General features: G+C 35.8%; 3 protein-coding genes across 7 annotated transcripts in view; 2 read left to right on the top strand and 1 right to left on the bottom strand.

Moving 5' to 3' along the window:
* The window catches only part of psen2 (presenilin 2), a 9,531-nt gene extending 8,268 nt beyond the window's left edge, over positions 1-1,263 (top strand). The window contains exon 11 of the mRNA XM_016574365.1: positions 755-1,263. Coding sequence (XP_016429851.1) covers positions 755-910 — 156 coding nt within the window. The 3' untranslated portion in view covers positions 911-1,263. The remainder of the gene's footprint in view (positions 1-754) is intronic.
* A 1,992-nt stretch (positions 1,264-3,255) lies between these two features.
* Positions 3,256-5,634, bottom strand: dpy30 (dpy-30 histone methyltransferase complex regulatory subunit). 4 transcript variants are annotated; one of them, XM_016574370.1, is made up of 5 exons: positions 5,413-5,634; positions 4,979-5,019; positions 4,820-4,867; positions 4,540-4,691; positions 3,256-3,460 (listed from the first exon to the last, which is right to left on the bottom strand). In XM_016574370.1, exons 1-5 carry the CDS (start codon positions 5,420-5,422, stop codon positions 3,388-3,390), a joined length of 324 nt encoding a protein of 107 aa, XP_016429856.1. In that variant the 5' UTR covers positions 5,423-5,634; the 3' UTR covers positions 3,256-3,387. The 4 variants fall into 4 exon arrangements, with proteins under 4 accessions (XP_016429856.1, XP_016429857.1, XP_016429858.1 ...); XM_016574371.1 differs by lacking the exon at positions 5,413-5,634 and adding an exon at positions 5,194-5,404; XM_016574372.1 differs by lacking the exon at positions 5,413-5,634 and adding an exon at positions 5,222-5,404.
* A 612-nt stretch (positions 5,635-6,246) lies between these two features.
* On the top strand, positions 6,247-18,523 carry spast (spastin). 2 transcript variants are annotated; one of them, XM_016574361.1, is made up of 17 exons: positions 6,247-6,729; positions 9,054-9,137; positions 9,328-9,411; positions 10,226-10,306; positions 10,400-10,563; positions 10,709-10,854; positions 11,769-11,862; positions 12,281-12,355; positions 12,446-12,517; positions 15,308-15,383; positions 15,453-15,544; positions 15,626-15,705; positions 15,784-15,826; positions 17,195-17,274; positions 17,367-17,437; positions 17,952-17,992; positions 18,342-18,523. In XM_016574361.1, the coding sequence occupies exons 1-17, from the start codon at positions 6,402-6,404 to the stop codon at positions 18,465-18,467; spliced, it is 1,737 nt and encodes a 578-aa protein (XP_016429847.1). In that variant the 5' UTR covers positions 6,247-6,401; the 3' UTR covers positions 18,468-18,523. The 2 variants fall into 2 exon arrangements, with proteins under 2 accessions (XP_016429847.1, XP_016429848.1); XM_016574362.1 differs by lacking the exon at positions 10,226-10,306.
* Positions 18,524-19,379: the final 856 nt, after the last annotated feature.

Raw genomic sequence — 19,379 nt, 5'->3', positions numbered from 1 at the left:
AAACTTACAGATTAAGGGGTGGTAATATTATAATGAGATCCCTTTGCCACGTCACCAAGGGAGCGAAATCAGACGCGTTCGTTTTCTCAGACGCTTGCAGAAAAAGGCTTACCAAAACAAAGTTACTTGGTTAATCTTTTTTACGTTTCCTTGGTTGGTAGATGCACCGGGGACCTGATTATAGCACTTAAAACCTGGAAAAGTCCGATTTTCATGATATTTCACCTTTAAGTTAAAATGGAAATGTTTTAAAACGGATAAAAATCAGGATTTACTATGCGCTGCCATTTTTTTACATCTGCATTTAAAAGTTTTAATTTGCAATAAAACCTTTTGTAAGGATGAGCCTTACAGAGAAAGGTCCTCATTCACTAGTAAGTTCGGACAGAACTTCACAGCTAAATTTAGTAGACACATTATTACAGGCCATTAACTAGTTAACGGTAATTTTAAAAAATCTATAATGCTGGAAGGAAATCCCAACATCCATCGTTACAAGTTTAAATATACCTGTACTTTTCTATTATATTAATTATATAATATTATATTATATTAAAATACCTATACTTTTATAAATTATTAAATATAAAATGTTAAATACTGAAAGTATTGATAAAAATAGTTTCATTTAACTAAACATTGACTGATGTACACAATAGTTGTTTGTGTCTTTTTATTGTTGCCTATGTAGACAGCTCACTAGGTTTTGGAACAGATGTTGCTGATGTTATGTTGTGTCGTGGTTGTTCTGCAGGGACTGTGTCTGACGCTCCTCCTGCTGGCCATCTTCAAGAAGGCTCTGCCGGCTCTTCCCATCTCCATCACCTTCGGCCTGGTCTTCTACTTCTCCACGGACAATCTGGTACGGCCCTTCATGGACAGTCTGGCAGCCCACCAATACTACATCTGACAGAAACCCACTGACACATGAATGACTTTATCAGAACAGTCTTTACGTTTCAATGAGATTCAAACGTTTTTAGTTCCTATGAATCTGCGCAGGTTTCTAATATTTCTGATACGCTCTAAGTGAGTGAATGAACGTGCACATCAGCTCTTTAGAATATATACAGTGGTTTTACTATTCTTTTGTACTTACTGACAAGGTAAATGAAGGCTCTTTTTCATAAATAACAACTTATAAAGAGAAGAACAGATTGCTGCTAGATTCAGTCGTGAGACAGAAGCCTGTATATGTGGCCTACATGCAGCTGATGCTCTGTGTGAGTGCTGTAGGCTTGCCAGTGGTTACAGCATAATAAACTAATCACACAAATAGTTTTTCCTGCATACTTTCATTCTTAGGGCCCTTGAAATCATGATTTTGGCAAGCAGGATATGACCCTGGATCAGCATATTTGTTGGACCTACATAGGGCTGGGTGGTATATTTAATATTCACAAAAAGATACAATTTTAATGCGCCATTTATTTGTCATTTACAATTACATTACATTTCACAATGTTGCATTTTGGTTGCAGCACATCAGGAATCACACCTAAAATTGAACATGGTAACAATTCCAGATTGCTAAAAATGATTGGTACCAAATCTTGAGAAGTTAGATTTAATTCATAAAGACATAAATGTTTTGGAAATGATGTGTTTAAGTAGCCTCCGAAATAACACCGAAATAACATTGTACTAGAAAAACCAAACAGCGTTTGTAGAATGTTTTGATAAGTTTTAGTTCAATTATAAGTCCTGCGACTGAAGAGTGTTAATGCAGAGATGTTTTTAATAGTGTTTCTCATTTACTTCTGTAGCAAAAATGGCATTAAAGTATATTTTAATCAGTTTGAATTGTCCATTTCACTAAGTTAATTCAAAAATATTCTGTGATATTCCTGCATGATATTTTTTCATGTATTATGATTTAGTAAAAATACGTTGGTAAATATTGCTGTTTATTGCTATACTTGGCAACAGTAATGCTTTAAATGACATTAATTAGCAATGATCAATACATTCAAAATGTATTAATCTTAGTTAACATTAATGAATAAATATACAACTATTCATTGTTAGTTCATCTTAGCTCAGGCCCATTAATTAATATGAACAGAGACAACTTTTGATTTTAATTGTGTTTCAGTAAATGTTTCTATTAACATATGTAACTAATGTAGTCAATGTAATTAACAAACCTTATTTTAAAGTGTTACCCAAATTCATAAATATTAAGATATAAATTGAATAATGTCAAATGGCTGTAAAAAAATATATACTAAAAAATTGGATATATTTGATATTTCCTAAGCTGTATCACCCAGCTCTAGTCCTGAAACATTTTTGTTTTTAAGATTTTGATTGAAACGCACATTTGCAGGTATCGGTTTACGAATTTGACCAAGACTTTGGTTTACATTTATCTACAAACTCTTGCAGACAACGCAGACACTGTCCAATTTTAAAACAAGTTCACTGGGACCGTATATCTAGGATTTCTTCTAGACCTATATCAGGTATGCCAGCTCTTAGAAATTGTTGGTGCCTTGCTTTGTTGTTTTTCTGTGCCATCGAAATTGCACACGAGAGCTAGTGCACTGGAGTTGCAATATGTTACAGAGACCCGTGGACAGAAACGGAATTCTTTTACTCTAGTTTACCAAGTTTCAGGTCAATAATGTATTTTTCTTGTTTTTCACAGCATCCTCAGTTTAACATCATACTCAATGTAAAAAGTCATCTATAATCTTAGTATGAATTTTCTCAAGCTGGTTGAAAACGTGTTTTTCATATACTGTATAGTGCTGAGAGTCATTCGCTGTAAGATGCTCCCCTCTCGGCTTTATAAATGTGTTCCTTTTTTATCAGCTGTTACCTGAATGGAAACAAACCACTGCTATCACACGTTTTTATACTGCTTTACGAATATAGAGACCTTTCATGGACATGGTGATTACAGCTGCTTGAGAAACAGATGTGCTTTGAGTGGCTTAGGAATATTTTGCATATGCTGAGAGCGTTTAATCTTTATACTGAAGAAAGAAATTATATTTACTACAGATTAAAATTTGAATTGTTTTTATATGTTCACAGTTAAAATGAATCGTTTCCCTTTCTCTCTCGTTTTTGTTTGCTATTGTCATGCACAATGCTTGGTGTCGTGTAATAATAAAATATCAAGCAAATAAGTGGGAATGAAGGATTTTTGCTGAGCTGGAATTTTGTATATGCCAAGCCAATTTAGTGTAAGTTTTAGCTGCCTTGTCAATTACCAAATAAAGAAAAACCACACTAGTGAAACATATGGCTGCTTGAACATTTTATTAGAGCTTAAAAAACTACAAACAAACAATTTGAAGAGTGTGACACCATTACATTTAAGTTCACAACACAAAACAAAAAACTGAAAGACTTAGGATTACATTGCACGCTGTGCCTTTAATTCCGTTCCTCAAACTGGGACTTGTTCTTCAGTAAGAATGCAGCTAAAAACTCTATGGGATTTGGAGGCCTGAAGGAAGATGGATAGTGAAATTAGATACATGAACTTAATTGATGCAAGGAGGAAATTTAAATTTGATCAGGCTAAATAGTTTCATTATTCATTCACAGAACTGTTTACATAATGTGTAGTTTCAGCATTAGAAGGCAATTAAAAAATTTCTAACAGTGATTGCAAATGTTCCTTTGCTATTTTCCTTCTTTTTTTTTTGGTAGGGCCTTTGAAAAGGTTTAAAGGAATAACCCAAAAAAAAAAAATTAGCTGAAAATGTACTCGGCCTCAGGCCATCCAAGATGTACTTTCTTTCTTCATTGGAACAGATTTGTCAAAATGTAGCATTGCATCACTTGCTCAGCAGTGGATGCTCTGCTGTGAATGGGTGCCGTCAGAATGAGAGTCCAAACATCTGATAAAAACATTACAATAATCCACAAGTAATCCACACCACTCCAGTCCACCAATTAACATCTTGTGAAGAAAAAAGATGAGAGTTTATAAGAAACAAATCCATCAAGACATTTAAACTTCAAACTGTTGCTTCTGGTTTAAATATTGTCTGTCATAAAGTCTGCTCCTCTAAATCAGTAGAGAAATATGCACAGATCAAGCACCGTTTGTAAGCGAAAACCATCCAAAACAGCTTTAAACAAATATGTCTGTTGATTTTGATGTGAGAGACAACAGGAGATGGACTTTTCACTGGAGAAAGCTGGATTATGGACTTATATTTTGGCCAGATACTACGGTTAAAACGCCTTGATGATGGATTTGTTTCTTACAAACATGCAGCTTTTCGCTTACAAGACGTTAATTGATTGACTGGATTTGTGTTGTGGATTACGGTGATGTTTTTATCAGCTGTTTGGACTCTCATTCTGACGGCACCCATTCACTGCAGAGGATCCATTGGTGAGCAAGTGATGTGATTAAGTTCATTGTTTTGATGAAGAAACAATCTAATCTTCATCTTGGATGGCCCGAGAGTAAGTACATTTTAATTTTTGGGTGAACCATTCCTTTGAGGCAATCATAATCCAAAAAAAATAAAATGAACGAACTTAGCAAGAAATCTGTGCACTGATGCAGACCTTTCCTTGGCCAGAACTGACAAGCCCTGCAGGAGAATAGGAACCACAGTCTGATCCAAGTACGCTCGTGTAGGAAGGGTCTGCAGGGTCTGAGGGTCCACCTTCTGTTTGGTGACTTTTTCAGCGGTTGTTTTCTCATTCTCCACTATTCTCTAGAGAAACACACAGAAGCATAAGTTATAATACAATCATAGAAGAAAGGCTTTATTCACACCGCAACCAATTCTGAACGGTTTTTCCAATTCCAATCTTTAAGACTGTCGTACAACGTATGTTGTACCTGGATGTTTTCAGTGAGGCCATATTCTGCATGAGGATTTTCTGGTACCTAAAATAAACAAGAAACACAATGGCAACAACTGATCGAGGCAATCTGACAGTGCTTTACTTGTATTGAAGACAGAATCTTCCTTTAATGAAATAGTGTAATGCTGCTCACAGGAGTGTGTCCCTCCATGCTCTGCTCGGCATCAGTGTGTTCTGTAAGGATCAAAATCAAACCATTAAGCCACATTGACACCATAAATCACAGTAGTTTGTTATGTCGGTGCCACAACAGTCATTTTTGTATAGGCATCATAATAAAACAGTCTGGCCTCATTGAGCAATTACCATAATAATAGGTTTAGAAACTCATGCACAGCAGTACCTTACACCCGTATGTGCATGTATGTAAACTCACATACTGCAGTGAATGGCGGGATTCAATGGGCCACTACAGAAAAGCTCAACGCTCGCAATAATGCTCATAATCAGAGAGATAACTCTTATTACCGTATCTTAACTCTGACTAGGTCTAGAACTACAGCAAATATAACCACTGCACAATTCATCAGAGCAAAATAAACCACCAAGCTCAGAAACAGCACTTACCGTCCGCCATAGTTTGTTGTTGGTGGTTTCTACGCAATTGACGTTGCGCATGCGCAAATCATACGCTTGAAAGACGCGAGCGTAGGTTCTAAAATGGGCGAGGCCTGATCTAAATATCCTGTTTTAACTATTTACAGTGTATTTATATTGCGTTTCTTAGTAGTATCATTCAGGTGTAAAGCATTTTCCAAACCACTGATGAAGAAAAACGCTAACGGGTGTGGTTGCGCGAGACGGAACTTTACTCCGGGTTGCCAGGTTGCCACAACAAAACCCGCCCAATCAGTGGCTAAATATCACGTTACTTGGGTCGCTTCAACCCGCGGAAAAATCACGGACTTGGCAACACTGCGGCGATTGTGAAGGTGGGCCAATCACTATCGTTTGTGATTACAAGATATGGATACTCTTTGTAAACACGAAAAAAAAAAAAAAATAAACAAATAAAATAAAAACGTAAAAAAAATAAATAAATAAAAATAAAATAAAACAATAAATAAAATGATTATATCCATATTAACGTAATGACAGAAATATGAGCATTTTATAAAATTTTGTTAAATTGTGTAAATAACAAATTAAGAAAATGTGAAAACACAAAAGATTATTATAAAATAAAAAAGAGGAAAATTATGCTTCACTTTATCAACATTATATGTAATAATAAAAGTGGATGCTCTGATAGACTGCTTTCTTATAAATTCATAAATCATACTTGTTTAATAATTCATGTGTAAATGGGGGGAAATGGTTTTGGAGCCAGGACAATTTCATTTTATGTACTCTATGAAAATACAAAAAAAACAAAATTTCGCTCAATGCCCGCGACGCGATGTGGTGTACACGTCATTAGCGTGAGACCATATTATTCAGAGACTTCCGCGATCGATGCTGGCAAAAACAAACGGGAGAACCGACATAACCGAGAAATATAGCTCTTCTTTGTCAAACTCCCGCCAGTTAGGGTATGGAGAGCCCGAACAGGGTGAATGAATTCTGGGGACCGAGCGAGACGAAGAGCATCAGCGCGTGCAGGAGGACGCACCTGCGGACAGGTGTCTGACAGAACCGGACGGACTCCGCTGGACCAGCTGCGCTCCTTCACCCGAACCCTCTACCGGCTCCCGGTGTCCTTGCTGCGAGCTCTCCTTCTGCTCCTCTTGTGGCTGTTCCGGCCGATCCGCCGAACCATGGCGGCCAGGGCCAAAGATCGCGGATCCGAGGGCTGTGAAGAAACCGGAGAGCTGATCCGAAACTACCACAAACAAGCGTTTGAGTTCATTTCTTTGGCTCTGAAGATCGATGAGGATGAGAAAGGTATCTGGCTTTATTACTGTTATGTGTATGAAAATACATATGTATACCAAATTAGTTGTTTTATAGATATATTCTATGGATGTTGTATCAAATTATGAATACTTCACAATTATTATTAATAGTATTTTTGTTATTAGTAATATGCAAAGTTTTAATATTTTAATTATTCTAGTATTATTAATGCAAAATGTTCTCATATATATATATATATATATATATATATATAATAAATACTTTTTTTAATTAAATATTAATTTAAATATTTTCAACTCTTTTTTTGGTCTTCTTTTTTCTCACTTGCAAATAATGCATTAAGTTATATTACCTACAACTGCTGTGCTTTAGAGACCCAACAAAAGGCACTATTTATCTGTAGACCTGATATTATAAAACTGAAAAGAAGAAAAGTAGAAAATGTGAATACCATAGTACATGAGTACAGTAATCATTAAGTATCATGGTATTACCATGTGATACCATCACTTTACCATGGTATTGCTATGGTACTTTTTGTAAGGCTATCTTGTGTTTTATGTATGAAAAACAGGAAATATTTCACTGCAGCATTTCAGCAATGCAAATGGTCTTACACGTTCAGTTTTGTGTTTGGTTTTACTTTCACTTCATCTGTTCAGGAGGGTCATGCACTTTGTCGGCCACATTGGTTGACGTTTCAGTAGTCTGATGTTAACTAGTACTCAGAAGATATGAATGTCCAGTGCAGATACCAATAACTAGAGAGTGGGCTGGATAATGACCATTAAATGCTGGTTTATTTATGTATGCTAATAATTTATAATTATAGCAACACCTAATCAGGCTGACCTAGTCCCGTCCAGCTGACTAACCACCTAAACCAATTTGGACCATCCACAAAAAAATAAAATAACCTGCTTTGGTCAGTTAGAAACCATTTAAAAGAACCAGAAGCTGGGGTTTTCAGGAGAAACTCTATAGTCATGGTTTCTGTTTTAAGTGCTTATACTCTTGACTAAGAATACGATTCTCAGATGATGATTGATCTGGGATCAGATCTTGGATGTCAGCCATTATTAACCCGGTCGCAGAGCTGTCTTCGCGGTCAGTAGAACAGTTAGGATGCAGTGGTGCTGTTAAACCCCAGATCTGCTTGATCCCTGAGGTCAGTAGAGTTGAGAGGCCTGATTCAGGTTGACAGGGATTGTCTTCATCAGCAGCTGAATGGAAAATGAGGCCCCATGTACTGACACTCTGTTAAGAACTGAATCAGTGGCTCAGTTTTGCATGTCTGTCCTCACATTTTTGTATCCTGTTTATTTCTAATTTTAAGGCTTTTCGCAGTGCACTTAACTCTGCATTAAAGTCCTAAAACCCTGGTTTAAAGCCACTATTAACCAAGGTTTTCACACTTGTCATTTTTAAAGCAGGTTAAGACCATGTAAAGTTACAAAAGATAACCAATCATAAACCACCTTAGTGAGTACCTCATTAAATATTCATGAGAAGAAGAAAATGCAATGTCTTAAAAACAGTTCAATTCCTTTATTAAAAATAAACCAAAATACAAAGCAGCACAATTGTTTTCAAGATTTGATAACAATAAATGTTTCTTGAGCATCAATTCAGCATATAAGAATGATTTCTGAAGGATCATGAAGACAGGAGTAATGATGCTGAAAATTCAGCTTTATATCACAGGAATAAATTATATTTTAAAATGTATTCAAGTACAAAACAGTTCTTTTAAATTGTAATAATACTGTGTTTTTACAGTGTTTTTGATTAAATAAATGCTACCTTGTTGAGCATAAACATTAAAAATGTTTAATTCTACACTTTACTTTATATATTTTATTATTTTTTTATATTATTTTATGTATTCTTCTTCTTCTTATTATTTATTTATTTTTATTTATTTATTTATTAAAACATTGTGACCTGGATTTGTTCCACTTGTCATATCATGTGGTTATGTTGTTTTTCGCTCTGTAGTCTCATGGAGAGAAGCCAGCGGCATCAGTGAAAACAAAGAACTCCGTTCAATAGGTTCATTGGCTGTTTCTCAGTCCCATCATGCTCAGGGCCATATAGTTGGGCCTGCATGACAATTAGCACGTACTGATTTATTTTAAGAGCATCTTTCCAATTTAAAGCTCTTTTTGGTGCTTTAACATAAAACACTGACAACATGGTATTGACAGTAAAAATTTGTGAAATTATCTGAAAGTTTTACTTTGAAACCCAGGTGTGTTGGTTTAGGCTTGCAGTATTATTATGTTGTATGTATAATCCCTACAGAATGGCAAATGGTCTGTAGCGTGTCTAATCAGCATGTGGTGTTGTAGGTGATAAGGAGCAGGCGGTGCAGTGGTACAGAAAAGGCATCGCTGAACTGGAGAAAGGCATCCGTATCCAGGTCACTGGAGCTGGTGAGATGATTCAGTCATATTGATTTCTGTTAGTGTGTAAACAAACTATGTGATGTGCTTTAATTACACTAGTTTTTGTTTTTAATTTCATGACAGAATGCAGCCTGTATTATGCTTTTTCAATTCATTTTCAATACAGTTATTTTCTTCTCAATAAGTTTGATAGAAGGTCTTCATCTGGCTCTTGTAGGTGAGAAGGCAGACCGAGCCAGAAAGCTTCAGAACAAAATGACCAACAACCTCACCATGGCCCAAGACCGGCTGGAGCTTCTGGGTAAGTTGTGATTTGTGCGCTCTCCGGAGAGGGCCGTTCACCTCACTCTTCTGTGAAAGCCTGCCTGTGCTTCTGTGTGATTGTTAAATGATTCAACTGAACTTGATCATATAAAGGTGAAGTGTTATTTCATGTCAGACCATTGGCAGAAATTAAGACTTGCTTATGTTTGTCTCTGCACATTAAAGTGGGAGATGAGTAAGCATTTAAAAAAAATAAACACTTCCCTTTTATTGAATCAACCAATGTTTCATGCACATACGCTCTGTTCTTATTTTTCTCTCAACATATAACACTTTCTGTGTGTTTCTGCTTTGGTTCTTGCATGAATCTGTCAAGAAACCAATAAAGAACATGCCAAGGTCACCCTAAAAACAAAAGAAAAAAATTATTTAAAGTTCACTCACTTTTTTTTCAATTTTATTTTATTTTATTTTATTTTATTTTATTTACTGTAAGGCCAAAACAATTATCTATTAGTAGTATATATATATATATATATATATATATATATATTTGTTATTTTTAACTAAACAATTAATAACAGTATTTTTACTGTCCTGTGAATGCAGTAATGAAAAGTAAAATGTGTAATTGTCCTGAAAATGATAATAAAACAAATTGTAAAAATAATAAAATTATAGACTTCACTTTACTTTACTTATTTTCTTTTTTTGTATTTTGAGGTGAATTGTGACCTGGACATGCTTTTCACCCTCTGTTCTGTTTTGTTTTTTTTTCCCCTGGAGTTTTTAGTTTCCTCTTACATGTCTCTTTTTTTCCTCTGTCTGTTTCCTTTTCTGCAATCACAAAGGCAAACTGCTTTCAAAGTCCCCAGCAGAGGGCTGCTCTGATCACACTGGCCTGTCTTTCTCCAGTGGGAACCTGCGTCCAGGTGGGTGTTTGCTTTGGATTCTGGGAGATCTGTGTGCTGTGTCAGATTCTGATCAGAGAGATTCTACAGTGATGTTTCTGTGTATGTTTGTAGTTGCAGGCAGTGGAGCAGTTTCCAAAAAGAAGGACACTCTCACGATCACAAGTCAATCCCATCTGCGGCCCAAAAACCCACCCAAATCTGCCCCCGCGGCTGCCCTGCACCGCATGCCTTCAACCGGTCACAGCAGCAGGACCGGCCCTCAGAACAACCTGAAGGTTCGTCTCACAGGGGTCAGACCTCAGACTGTCTAACTTTATCTAAGCGTGTACCATCTTAAAATGCCATCTATGAAGGCAGCTGACTAGGTTTTGGAACAGAGTGCGTGTGGCTGAACTTTGTTGGCGTGTTTGGTTTTTGTAGGGGCCCTCTGCAAGAGGCGGTAACAGACATAACGTTAGAGCCAGCAGCACTGCCACTGCGTCACCTCAGAGGAAAAGAGACATGAAGAACTTGAAAAATGTAGACAGCAAACTGGCCAACCTCATCCTTAATGAGATCGTAGAGAGGTAACATTAATATTGTTAAAAATAAATGTCAAATATTTTAATGCATTACTGTTGTTCACTGAATTGTCAGAAATGTGTTGTATATTAATTGTTTAGAAAAAGTCTGCATGTAAATATTGCTGTTTATTACAGTGTTTTATTATAGTAATGCATATAAATGATAATGATTAAATATTGTATGTGTGTTTATTTAATGGAAAATAAACTTTATTTTTAAGTATATTGTTATTGCATCTAAAGCCATCTATTTAATCAGAGTGCATAAAAATGATTTCATATAATAATATGAGATATTATATGTACACTATATGTATATTATATATACAGTACATATCAAAAGCTTGGAATCGTTATGATTTTTTAAGTGCTTTTTAAAAGACGACTCACCAAGACTGCATTTATTTGATCAAAAAAATACAGTAACAACAGTAGTATTGTGAAATTATTATTGCTATTTCAAATAACTGTTCTCTATTTTAAGATTTTGTAAAATGTAATTTATTCCTGTGATAACAAAGCTGAATTTTTAGCATCATTACTCCAGTCTTCAGTGTCACATGATCCTTCAGAAATCATTCTAATATGCTGATTTGATGATCAGGAAACATTTCTGATTATCAATGTTAAAAACACTTGTGCTGCTTAATATTTTTGTGGAAGCTTTTTTCAGGGTTATTTGATGAACAGAACATTAAAAAAAGCATTTACAAACTACTATTCAGCAGATTGGTGAATCATGGTTTCCACAAAAATATTAAGCGGCAAAAATGGTTTTCAACATTGATGATAATAATGTTTCTTGAGCAGCAAATCAGCATATATATATATATATATATATATTACATAAATACTATAAAAAAAGATTGGAATTATAACATGGAAGCTGATGATTTCTGTGGTTGTGTTTGTTTCAGCGGGGCTGCGGTGCAATTTGATGACATAGCAGGGCAGGATTTGGCAAAACAGGCACTGCAGGAAATCGTTATCCTGCCTGCTCTTCGTCCAGAGGTTTGTCTCTCCACATCTGTAAACATCTGTATTGTCTCAGCTGGTGTAGCCTAAAGATCGTGGGCCAGTTGAAACATAAGAAAACTCTTTTTCTTTTCTTAATCTATGGGGGTTTGATGCAGGGCCTGGGGTTTGATTCACTGCTGGGCTGGTAACCAAAAGGTTTTATTTTTTTTTGGTTCAAAGAGATGATTCATGTACGCTGCATTAAAACCACTGAGCATGTCACTTAGCTCCAGATTACTGTACTGTAAATCACAGTTTTGTATTTAGTCATCTCATGGTGGTTAATTCATCCCTAGAAATCTTTTTTGCTCCTGTCTGTTTACATTCTACAGTATTGGTACTCTGTACTGCTAATATTATAGAACAAATTGTATTTTTACATTTATGAAGATATTTATGTTGATCTTCTCAGCTGTTTACTGGTCTCAGGGCTCCTGCTAGAGGACTCCTGCTTTTCGGCCCCCCTGGAAATGGGAAGACCATGCTGGTAAAGCACAAAAAATCCTCTTTTTAGATGCATTTTTATTTATATACCATAAGAACTGAACAGAATTTGATCTTTTCCATTTCCTCACAGGCGAAAGCTGTTGCAATGGAATCTAACGCTACGTTTTTCAACATCAGTGCTGCCAGTCTCACTTCCAAATATGTGAGTATTCATGAGATGTTGCCTAGAGATGGTCTAAAGTTAGCCTAATTAGGGGCCAAGCACCAATGGTGTGTAGCCCCTCTAGCGTTTGTTAGTTTTCTACTTATTATTCATCCTACGCAAATTTAGCAATGTTGACCCAAAATTGAATGAGACCGTGACTTCAGTTTATTAAAATGAAACATTGTACGCTTCTTTAGCACCATGATCTGAGGGTACCTGCCAAATTTGGTGACAGCCACACCTTGGAATCTGAAAAATGGCTATTTTTCTTTGAGTCGTGCCTAATCTATCAAATACTTTTCCAGGATTGGATGAATGTCCTGTCCGCCATTTTTAAATTTGTTGTAATTATCAATATTATCTTGTCATCACTTGTATGGATCATTGACACCACGTTCTGTAGTTACCTGAGAAGTTTGAAGAGAGCGCCACCTAGTGTTTCAAAGATTATTTTGCCCCCCAAAAGTCTGTAACTTTTGAAATAATTGTCCAAAAATATTTTCTTGGTGTCGTTGTGTTGCTAATCTGTTAACATGCTAGTGTATGCTTTTGTGTGTGCTTTTTCACCTTGGAAGCTCTTCTTGCTATCAAACTAATCTGGCTTCCATGCGGTGCTGTGAAAAGCAACAAGCACCCAACCAAAGGGCCCTGGGTTTGATTCCAGAGAGTTAGAATGTCTAAATGGTTTCTGATATGCCATCAACATGTTTACCTCTTGTTTTCATGCATTCTTTTTAGTTCAGCATGGCACTATTTATTTATTTTTAGCATGTAAAAAATATTTCGTATTCTCACTTTGAATCTCTCCTCAGCACAATCATTGGCTCTATGTGGCACATCATGAGTTACTGGCTTTCCAATCAAAAGGTTGGGTGTTTGAATCTAGAATGAAACATTGCACGCTTCTTTAGCACCATAATCTGAGGGTACCTGCCAAATTTGGTGACAGCCACATCTACAGGTCTTGAAATCTGAAAAATAGCTATTTTTGCTCATAACTTGTGAATACGGGACAAGTTGATTTTGTGAAGGGGCAAGTGAAAGAGAATAACCTGATTAAAACGTCAATAACAAACAATAACTAGGGCAGCTCCGAAACTTTGGTGAGATTGATTCTGATTTTAAATATTTAACAGTCGCACATCTCCGAGCAACACGCATCAGTGTTTCGTTACTGAATTATTCAGCTTTTTTGGACTAATCGGGTGAGTCAATGATTCAGTGAGCCATTCATAAGACAGTCACTTGCTTCATTTATTGAATGAATCAGCTGTTTGGACGAATCGGTTGAATCAATGACTCACTCATTTTACTGTGTAAATGCATTTGTAGAACCTCTTATCTTCATTAAACCGTCTGAGGAAATACATCTGAATGGCACTTTTGATGCAGCTTCTGTTTCCTCTGCAGATGGAGTTTGTTGAAACTTATTTAATTTGAGTGGTAACAACCATTCAGTGTCTTATTATTCTAACTCAATGTATTGATAAAATAAGAATTTGACGTAAATGATGCACACATTTAATAAGGTTAGGAAAAATATTTCCCTTCATAAAGTTAAAAAGTGTCCTAGAAATCAATTTAAGGCAAATATCACAAATATGCTGATTAAAGTAAGACCCGATAGAGCACTGATGAGACCATTGCTTCAGAAAAAATTACATTTACGGCAAAAAAAAGCTTTTTTTCCCCCAAGACAAGTAACTTGAAAAGCTGTTTTTTGCTACTCTTGCAGGAAGGCCATCCAGCATAAAACATGCCAAATCGGTTGTGTGGATTATTCCGCTGTTGTGACCCCTGATGGGAGTTTTTTTTTTAGCTGTTCCTCCTACAACTCTTGACCAGTTTTGTTCAGAATTGGCTGAGATGATTTTTGGACCAAGCCACACAAAAAGAGTTTGATATTCACTGCCGTTAACTCTTGTATTATTCCAATTCAGTTTTTGCCACGCCTTAGATGCTGACACGGCAAAATAAATTACTATTATTCACTGCCGTTACGGGTCTGCTTGTTGTTCTACCTAACTTGCTAATCTGTTATCATGCTAATTATAAGCTGTTCTTTTGAATATGGCTTGTGGGCGTCAGGCAAACTTATGAGCTTATGTTTATGTCAACACATAGATATGTTTACATAGATGCCTCATTAGCGACTGTTTCTATGGGCCACTATACGTAAGCCGTCTGCCATATTGGAAGGGTCAACTTGATGTCATTCACCATAATAATCAATGATTATTCGAAGATGCCACAATCTTTGTGTTCATTCTCACACTGGAAGCTCTCCTTGGCATTAGGATAATTGTGTGTCCTCTACATGGCACACCATGATAAACGAGCGTCTGGACGGAAGGTTGGCTGTAAACATCTGTCTCTTTTTTCATGTGTTCTTTCAGTTTAGCATTGGACTTATCTTTAATTTTTTTATCATGCAAAATCTCTGCCCTGCATCATAACAAGCTTGTGTCACATTGGATAAGCAGCAGGCTTCCCAACCGTATGGCTGTTTGTTTGAATCTCGAGTACTGCGACTTCTGTAGTTTTGCTGTCTTTTTTTCTTATGGCTTTAAATTTGATCTAGAGTTCCCTGTGTTTTTGTGCTTGCTGAATATCACTTTTTTTAATAAATACTGCTTAGTGGTGTCTGAATATTATTTTATGTATCATATTATGGTTGCTGCCATTTATGAAGGCAATAAGCCACTCAGACCCGTGTGTTATGCTCCCTTTGATTGAGGCTTAAAAACGTATTCATGTTGTGTTGTGTGTGTGTGTGTGTGTGTTCAGGTGGGAGAGGGCGAGAAACTGGTTCGAGCTTTGTTTGCGGTTGCTAGGGAACTGCAGCCGTCAATCATCTTCATCGGTGAGAACTGTCAGTCGGACTCATTCATTTGTTTCTTTAAATGCGTGATTAATGGTGATTTTGGTGCAGATGAGATTGACAGTCTGCTCTGTGAGAGGCGAGAGGGCGAGCATGACGCCAGCAGAAGACTCAAAACCGAGTTCCTCATCGAGTTTGATGGAGTAAGTGTGTGTGTTTTATCTGAAAATTCACAATTTCCGATCACGGGTGACTGACGCTCCTGGTGTGTGTGTGTGTTGTAGGTGCAGTCTGGAGGAGATGAGCGTGTGTTAGTGATGGGAGCCACTAACAGGCCTCAGGAGCTTGATGAGGCAGTTCTTAGGTACCGTTGACTTGCAGTCACACACTTACTTTCAAAGACTTCATAATGACATCCTCTAATGTGTTTTTCCCCTCACAGGCGATTCGCTAAACGCATTTATGTGGCTTTACCTACAGAGGAGGTACTGTGTTCGCACCAGGGTTGGGCAAATGCTATTGGTTCTCTTTCAGATCATGACTGAATTTTAATTCAACTTAAATATTTCTCTAAATTAAGTCTAGAAATATTTGGCATGGACATCAGTATTTTGCCATGGTTCTTAATATGGAAGGCACTTTATTAAACACAATTAAATATGTACACATTACACTACTGTTCAAAACTCATATATTTGCTCAGAAATACAGTAAAAACTGTAATATTGTGAAATGTTAGTACAATTGAAAATAACTGTTTTATGTTTGAATATATTTTAAAATGTAATTTTTTCCTGTGATGGAAAAGCTACATTTTCAGCATTTTGTTGAATAGAAAGTAAAAAACAACAACAACAAAAAAGCATTTATGTGAAATAGAAATCCTTGTTAACATTATAATTGATATTTGGCATGGACATCAGTATTTTGCCATGGTTCTTAATATGGAAGGCACTTTATTAAACACAATTAAATATGTACACATTACACTACTGTTCAAAACTCATATATTTGCTGAGAAATACAGTAAAAACTGTAATATTGTGAAATGTTATTACAATTGAAAATAACTGTTTTATGTTTGAATATATTTTAAAATGTAATTTTTCCCTGTGATTGGAAAAGCTACATTTTCAGCATTTTGTTGAATAGAAAGTAAAAAAACAAAACAAAAAAAAGCATTTATGTGAAATAAAAATCCTTGTTAACATTATAAATGTCTTTACATTTCAATTTAATGCATTTTTGATGAATAAAAGTATTATTTCTTCCAATAAAAAAGTAAAAAAGGTACTGATCCGGGACCCAGATTTTTGAACGGTAGTGGTAATAATTAAATTTCATTTGTTTTCACTTGCTGATTATATTAATATTATATATTAATATTGATAATTAATAATAACAATTAACTAACATCCTCTGTTTTTTATATTCTTTCAACTTGTTTTCTTTGAATTTATTATAAAAAATGACCCTCTAACATTAGCGTTCTCTATTCTTTTTATATTCTGTAGACTTTTTCTTTTTATTTATAAAAAGAAAAAAACCCTTGCTTACATGTACTGTGTTAGACTAACCGAGACTTCACAGCACTTACATATTGTTGCTCTTTTGTTGGTTTAATTGCTTCTATTGTCCTCATTTGTAAGTCGCTTTGAATAAAAGCACCTGTTAAATGACTAAATGTAATGTAAATGTAATGCATTGATATTTTTCCGTAAATTTATGAGAAATTCACTGAAAAATGAAATGTGTTATACAGCAGTCATTTGAATTTAGTTTTGATGGTTTTGGTTTTACAGTTAAGTAGCCATGAACACAAACACTAATGTGTGTGTGTGTGTGTGTTTCAGACTCGTTTGAAGCTGCTCAAGAACCTCCTCAGCAAACACAGAAACACTTTATCTCAGAAAGAGCTGAGTCAGTTAGCCAGGTGAAACACAGCTTCATATTTCGGTAGAGTATGCAAATGAGACTAATGGCTATTAATGCTGGGTAATTTTATATTGTCCGGTGGGTTTTCAGGATGACTGAGGGTTACTCCGGCAGTGATCTGACCTCACTGGCTAAAGACGCTGCTCTTGGTCCTATACGGGGTACATTCATACGACATGCAGATATTGTATTAAAATATACCATGACATTTGTGACCCTGGAGCACAAAAGCAGTCTTAAGTCGCTGGGGTATATTTGTAGCAATAGCCAAAAATACATTGTATGGGTCAAAATTATTGATTTTAAGTAAAGCTCATGTTCCATGAAGATATTTTGTAAATTTCCTACTGTAAATATATCAAAACTTAATTTTTGATTAGTAATATGCATTGCTAAGAACTTCATTTGGACAACTTTAAAGTCGATTTTCTCAATATTTTGATTTTTTTGCACCCTCAGATTCCAGATTTTCAAATAGTTGTATCTCGGCCAAATATTGTCCTATCCTAACAAACCATACATCACCTGAAAGCTGAATAAATAAGCTTTCCATTGATGTAGAAATCTTAATTTAGAAAAATTTTAACTTAAGACTAGTTTTGTGGTCCAGGGTCACATTTGGTCAAGAGGTGGACTTCTTGCTAGATAATTGTCTCCTGTTCTTTCTCAACACAGAACTGAGGCCTGAACAAGTGAGGAACATTCCAGCCGGTGAGGTAGAGAAACTAGTGTTTTTTTGTTTTTTTTATATTTCTGTTTTTAGAAATCTTCACTAAATGAGATTTTCATTTTGCAAGAGCAAACGTTTTCATACAAAAATTGGATTAAAAATATGAAAACACTTCTAAGAAATGCCACTTATTTATACAGTGTTCTCTTTCACATACTATTTTTAAAAATAAATTCACGTTCTATTTTTAAACATACCATGTACTAAATATTGTAGAAACTTAATTTTCTGTAAAGTTGCTTTGCAACGATTTGTATCGTAAAAGCACTATACAAATAAACCTGAATGTAGCATGTAGTGTTTCTCCCTCACGTTCCTGTCTTTTTCCTGTTCAGATGAGGGACATCCGTTTCTCTGATTTTGTGGATTCACTCAAGAGGATAAAGCGGAGCGTGAGTCCTCAAACGCTGGATCAGTACGTCCGCTGGAACAGACAGTACGGAGACACAACAGCTGTATGACACCGACACGCACTATGCAAGGAGGACGTCAAATGTTTTTTACTAAAGACGTGGAATACAAACTAGTGTTTTTTTGTTTTTTTTATATTTCTGTTTTTAGAAATCTTCACTAAATGAGATTTTCATTTTGCAAGAGCAAACGTTTTCATACAAAAATTGGATTAAAAATATGAAAACACTTCTAAGAAATGCCACTTATTTATACAGTGTTCTCTTTCACATACTATTTTTAAAAATAAATTCACGTTCTATTTTTAAACATACCATGTACTAAATATTGTAGAAACTTAATTTTCTGTAAAGTTGCTTTGCAACGATTTGTATCGTAAAAGCACTATACAAATAAACCTGAATGTAGCATGTAGTGTTTCTCCCTCACGTTCCTGTCTTTTTCCTGTTCAGATGAGGGACATCCGTTTCTCTGATTTTGTGGATTCACTCAAGAGGATAAAGCGGAGCGTGAGTCCTCAAACGCTGGATCAGTACGTACGCTGGAACAGACAGTACGGAGACACAACAGCTGTATGACACCGACACGCACTATGCAAGGAGGACGTCAAATATTTTTTACTAAAGACGTGGAATACAAATCTTGGAGGGGATTTGTATTATTTAGTCTTTTCTACGACTTTGCGAGTTGTTGGAGCTCAGGTTGTGATTTTCTTTGACTGAATTACGGCCAGAGCTCGAGACGATGTGGACAGCAAAGCGAGAAAAAAGATTTTTCTACAAAGCCAAGAAGCATTTTCCTTTAATTCAGCACCTTGATTGCTGTGTGAATGATAAAGCACTTGGCGTCTGTGGTGTTTGTGTGCTCTAGATGCAGATGCATTTGTTCCTCTCTTATTTTGTTGCTTGATTTGTTTTTGCTTCATTGATCCAGATAAAGTGAATCCTGATGGGAAATGATGT

The sequence above is a fragment of the Sinocyclocheilus rhinocerous genome, unplaced genomic scaffold (genome assembly GCF_001515625.1).
Source record: "Sinocyclocheilus rhinocerous isolate Xijiao unplaced genomic scaffold, SAMN03320098_v1.1 scaffold953, whole genome shotgun sequence".
NCBI lineage: Eukaryota > Metazoa > Chordata > Actinopteri > Cypriniformes > Cyprinidae > Sinocyclocheilus > Sinocyclocheilus rhinocerous.
Note: the sequence above shows the minus strand (reverse complement) of the source record. Positions and strands in the feature narration are given on the sequence as shown.

Bases quoted from the DNA above. Each gene is read 5' to 3' on its own strand.
- dpy30 (XM_016574370.1), bottom strand. The intron at 4,868-4,978 runs GTGAGCAGCATT...TGTTTATTTTAG, and splicing joins GCATGGAGGGACACACTCCT to GTACCAGAAAATCCTCATGC. The intron at 3,461-4,539 runs GTCTGCATCAGT...ATCTTCCTTCAG, and splicing joins TCAGTTCTGGCCAAGGAAAG to GCCTCCAAATCCCATAGAGT.
- spast (XM_016574361.1), top strand. From the start codon at position 6,402: ATGAATTCTGGGGACCGAGCGAGACGAAGAGCATCAGCGCGTGCAGGA. The intron at 12,356-12,445 runs GTAAAGCACAAA...ATTTCCTCACAG, and splicing joins GAAATGGGAAGACCATGCTG to GCGAAAGCTGTTGCAATGGA. The intron at 15,545-15,625 runs GTAAGTGTGTGT...TGTGTGTTGTAG, and splicing joins TCCTCATCGAGTTTGATGGA to GTGCAGTCTGGAGGAGATGA.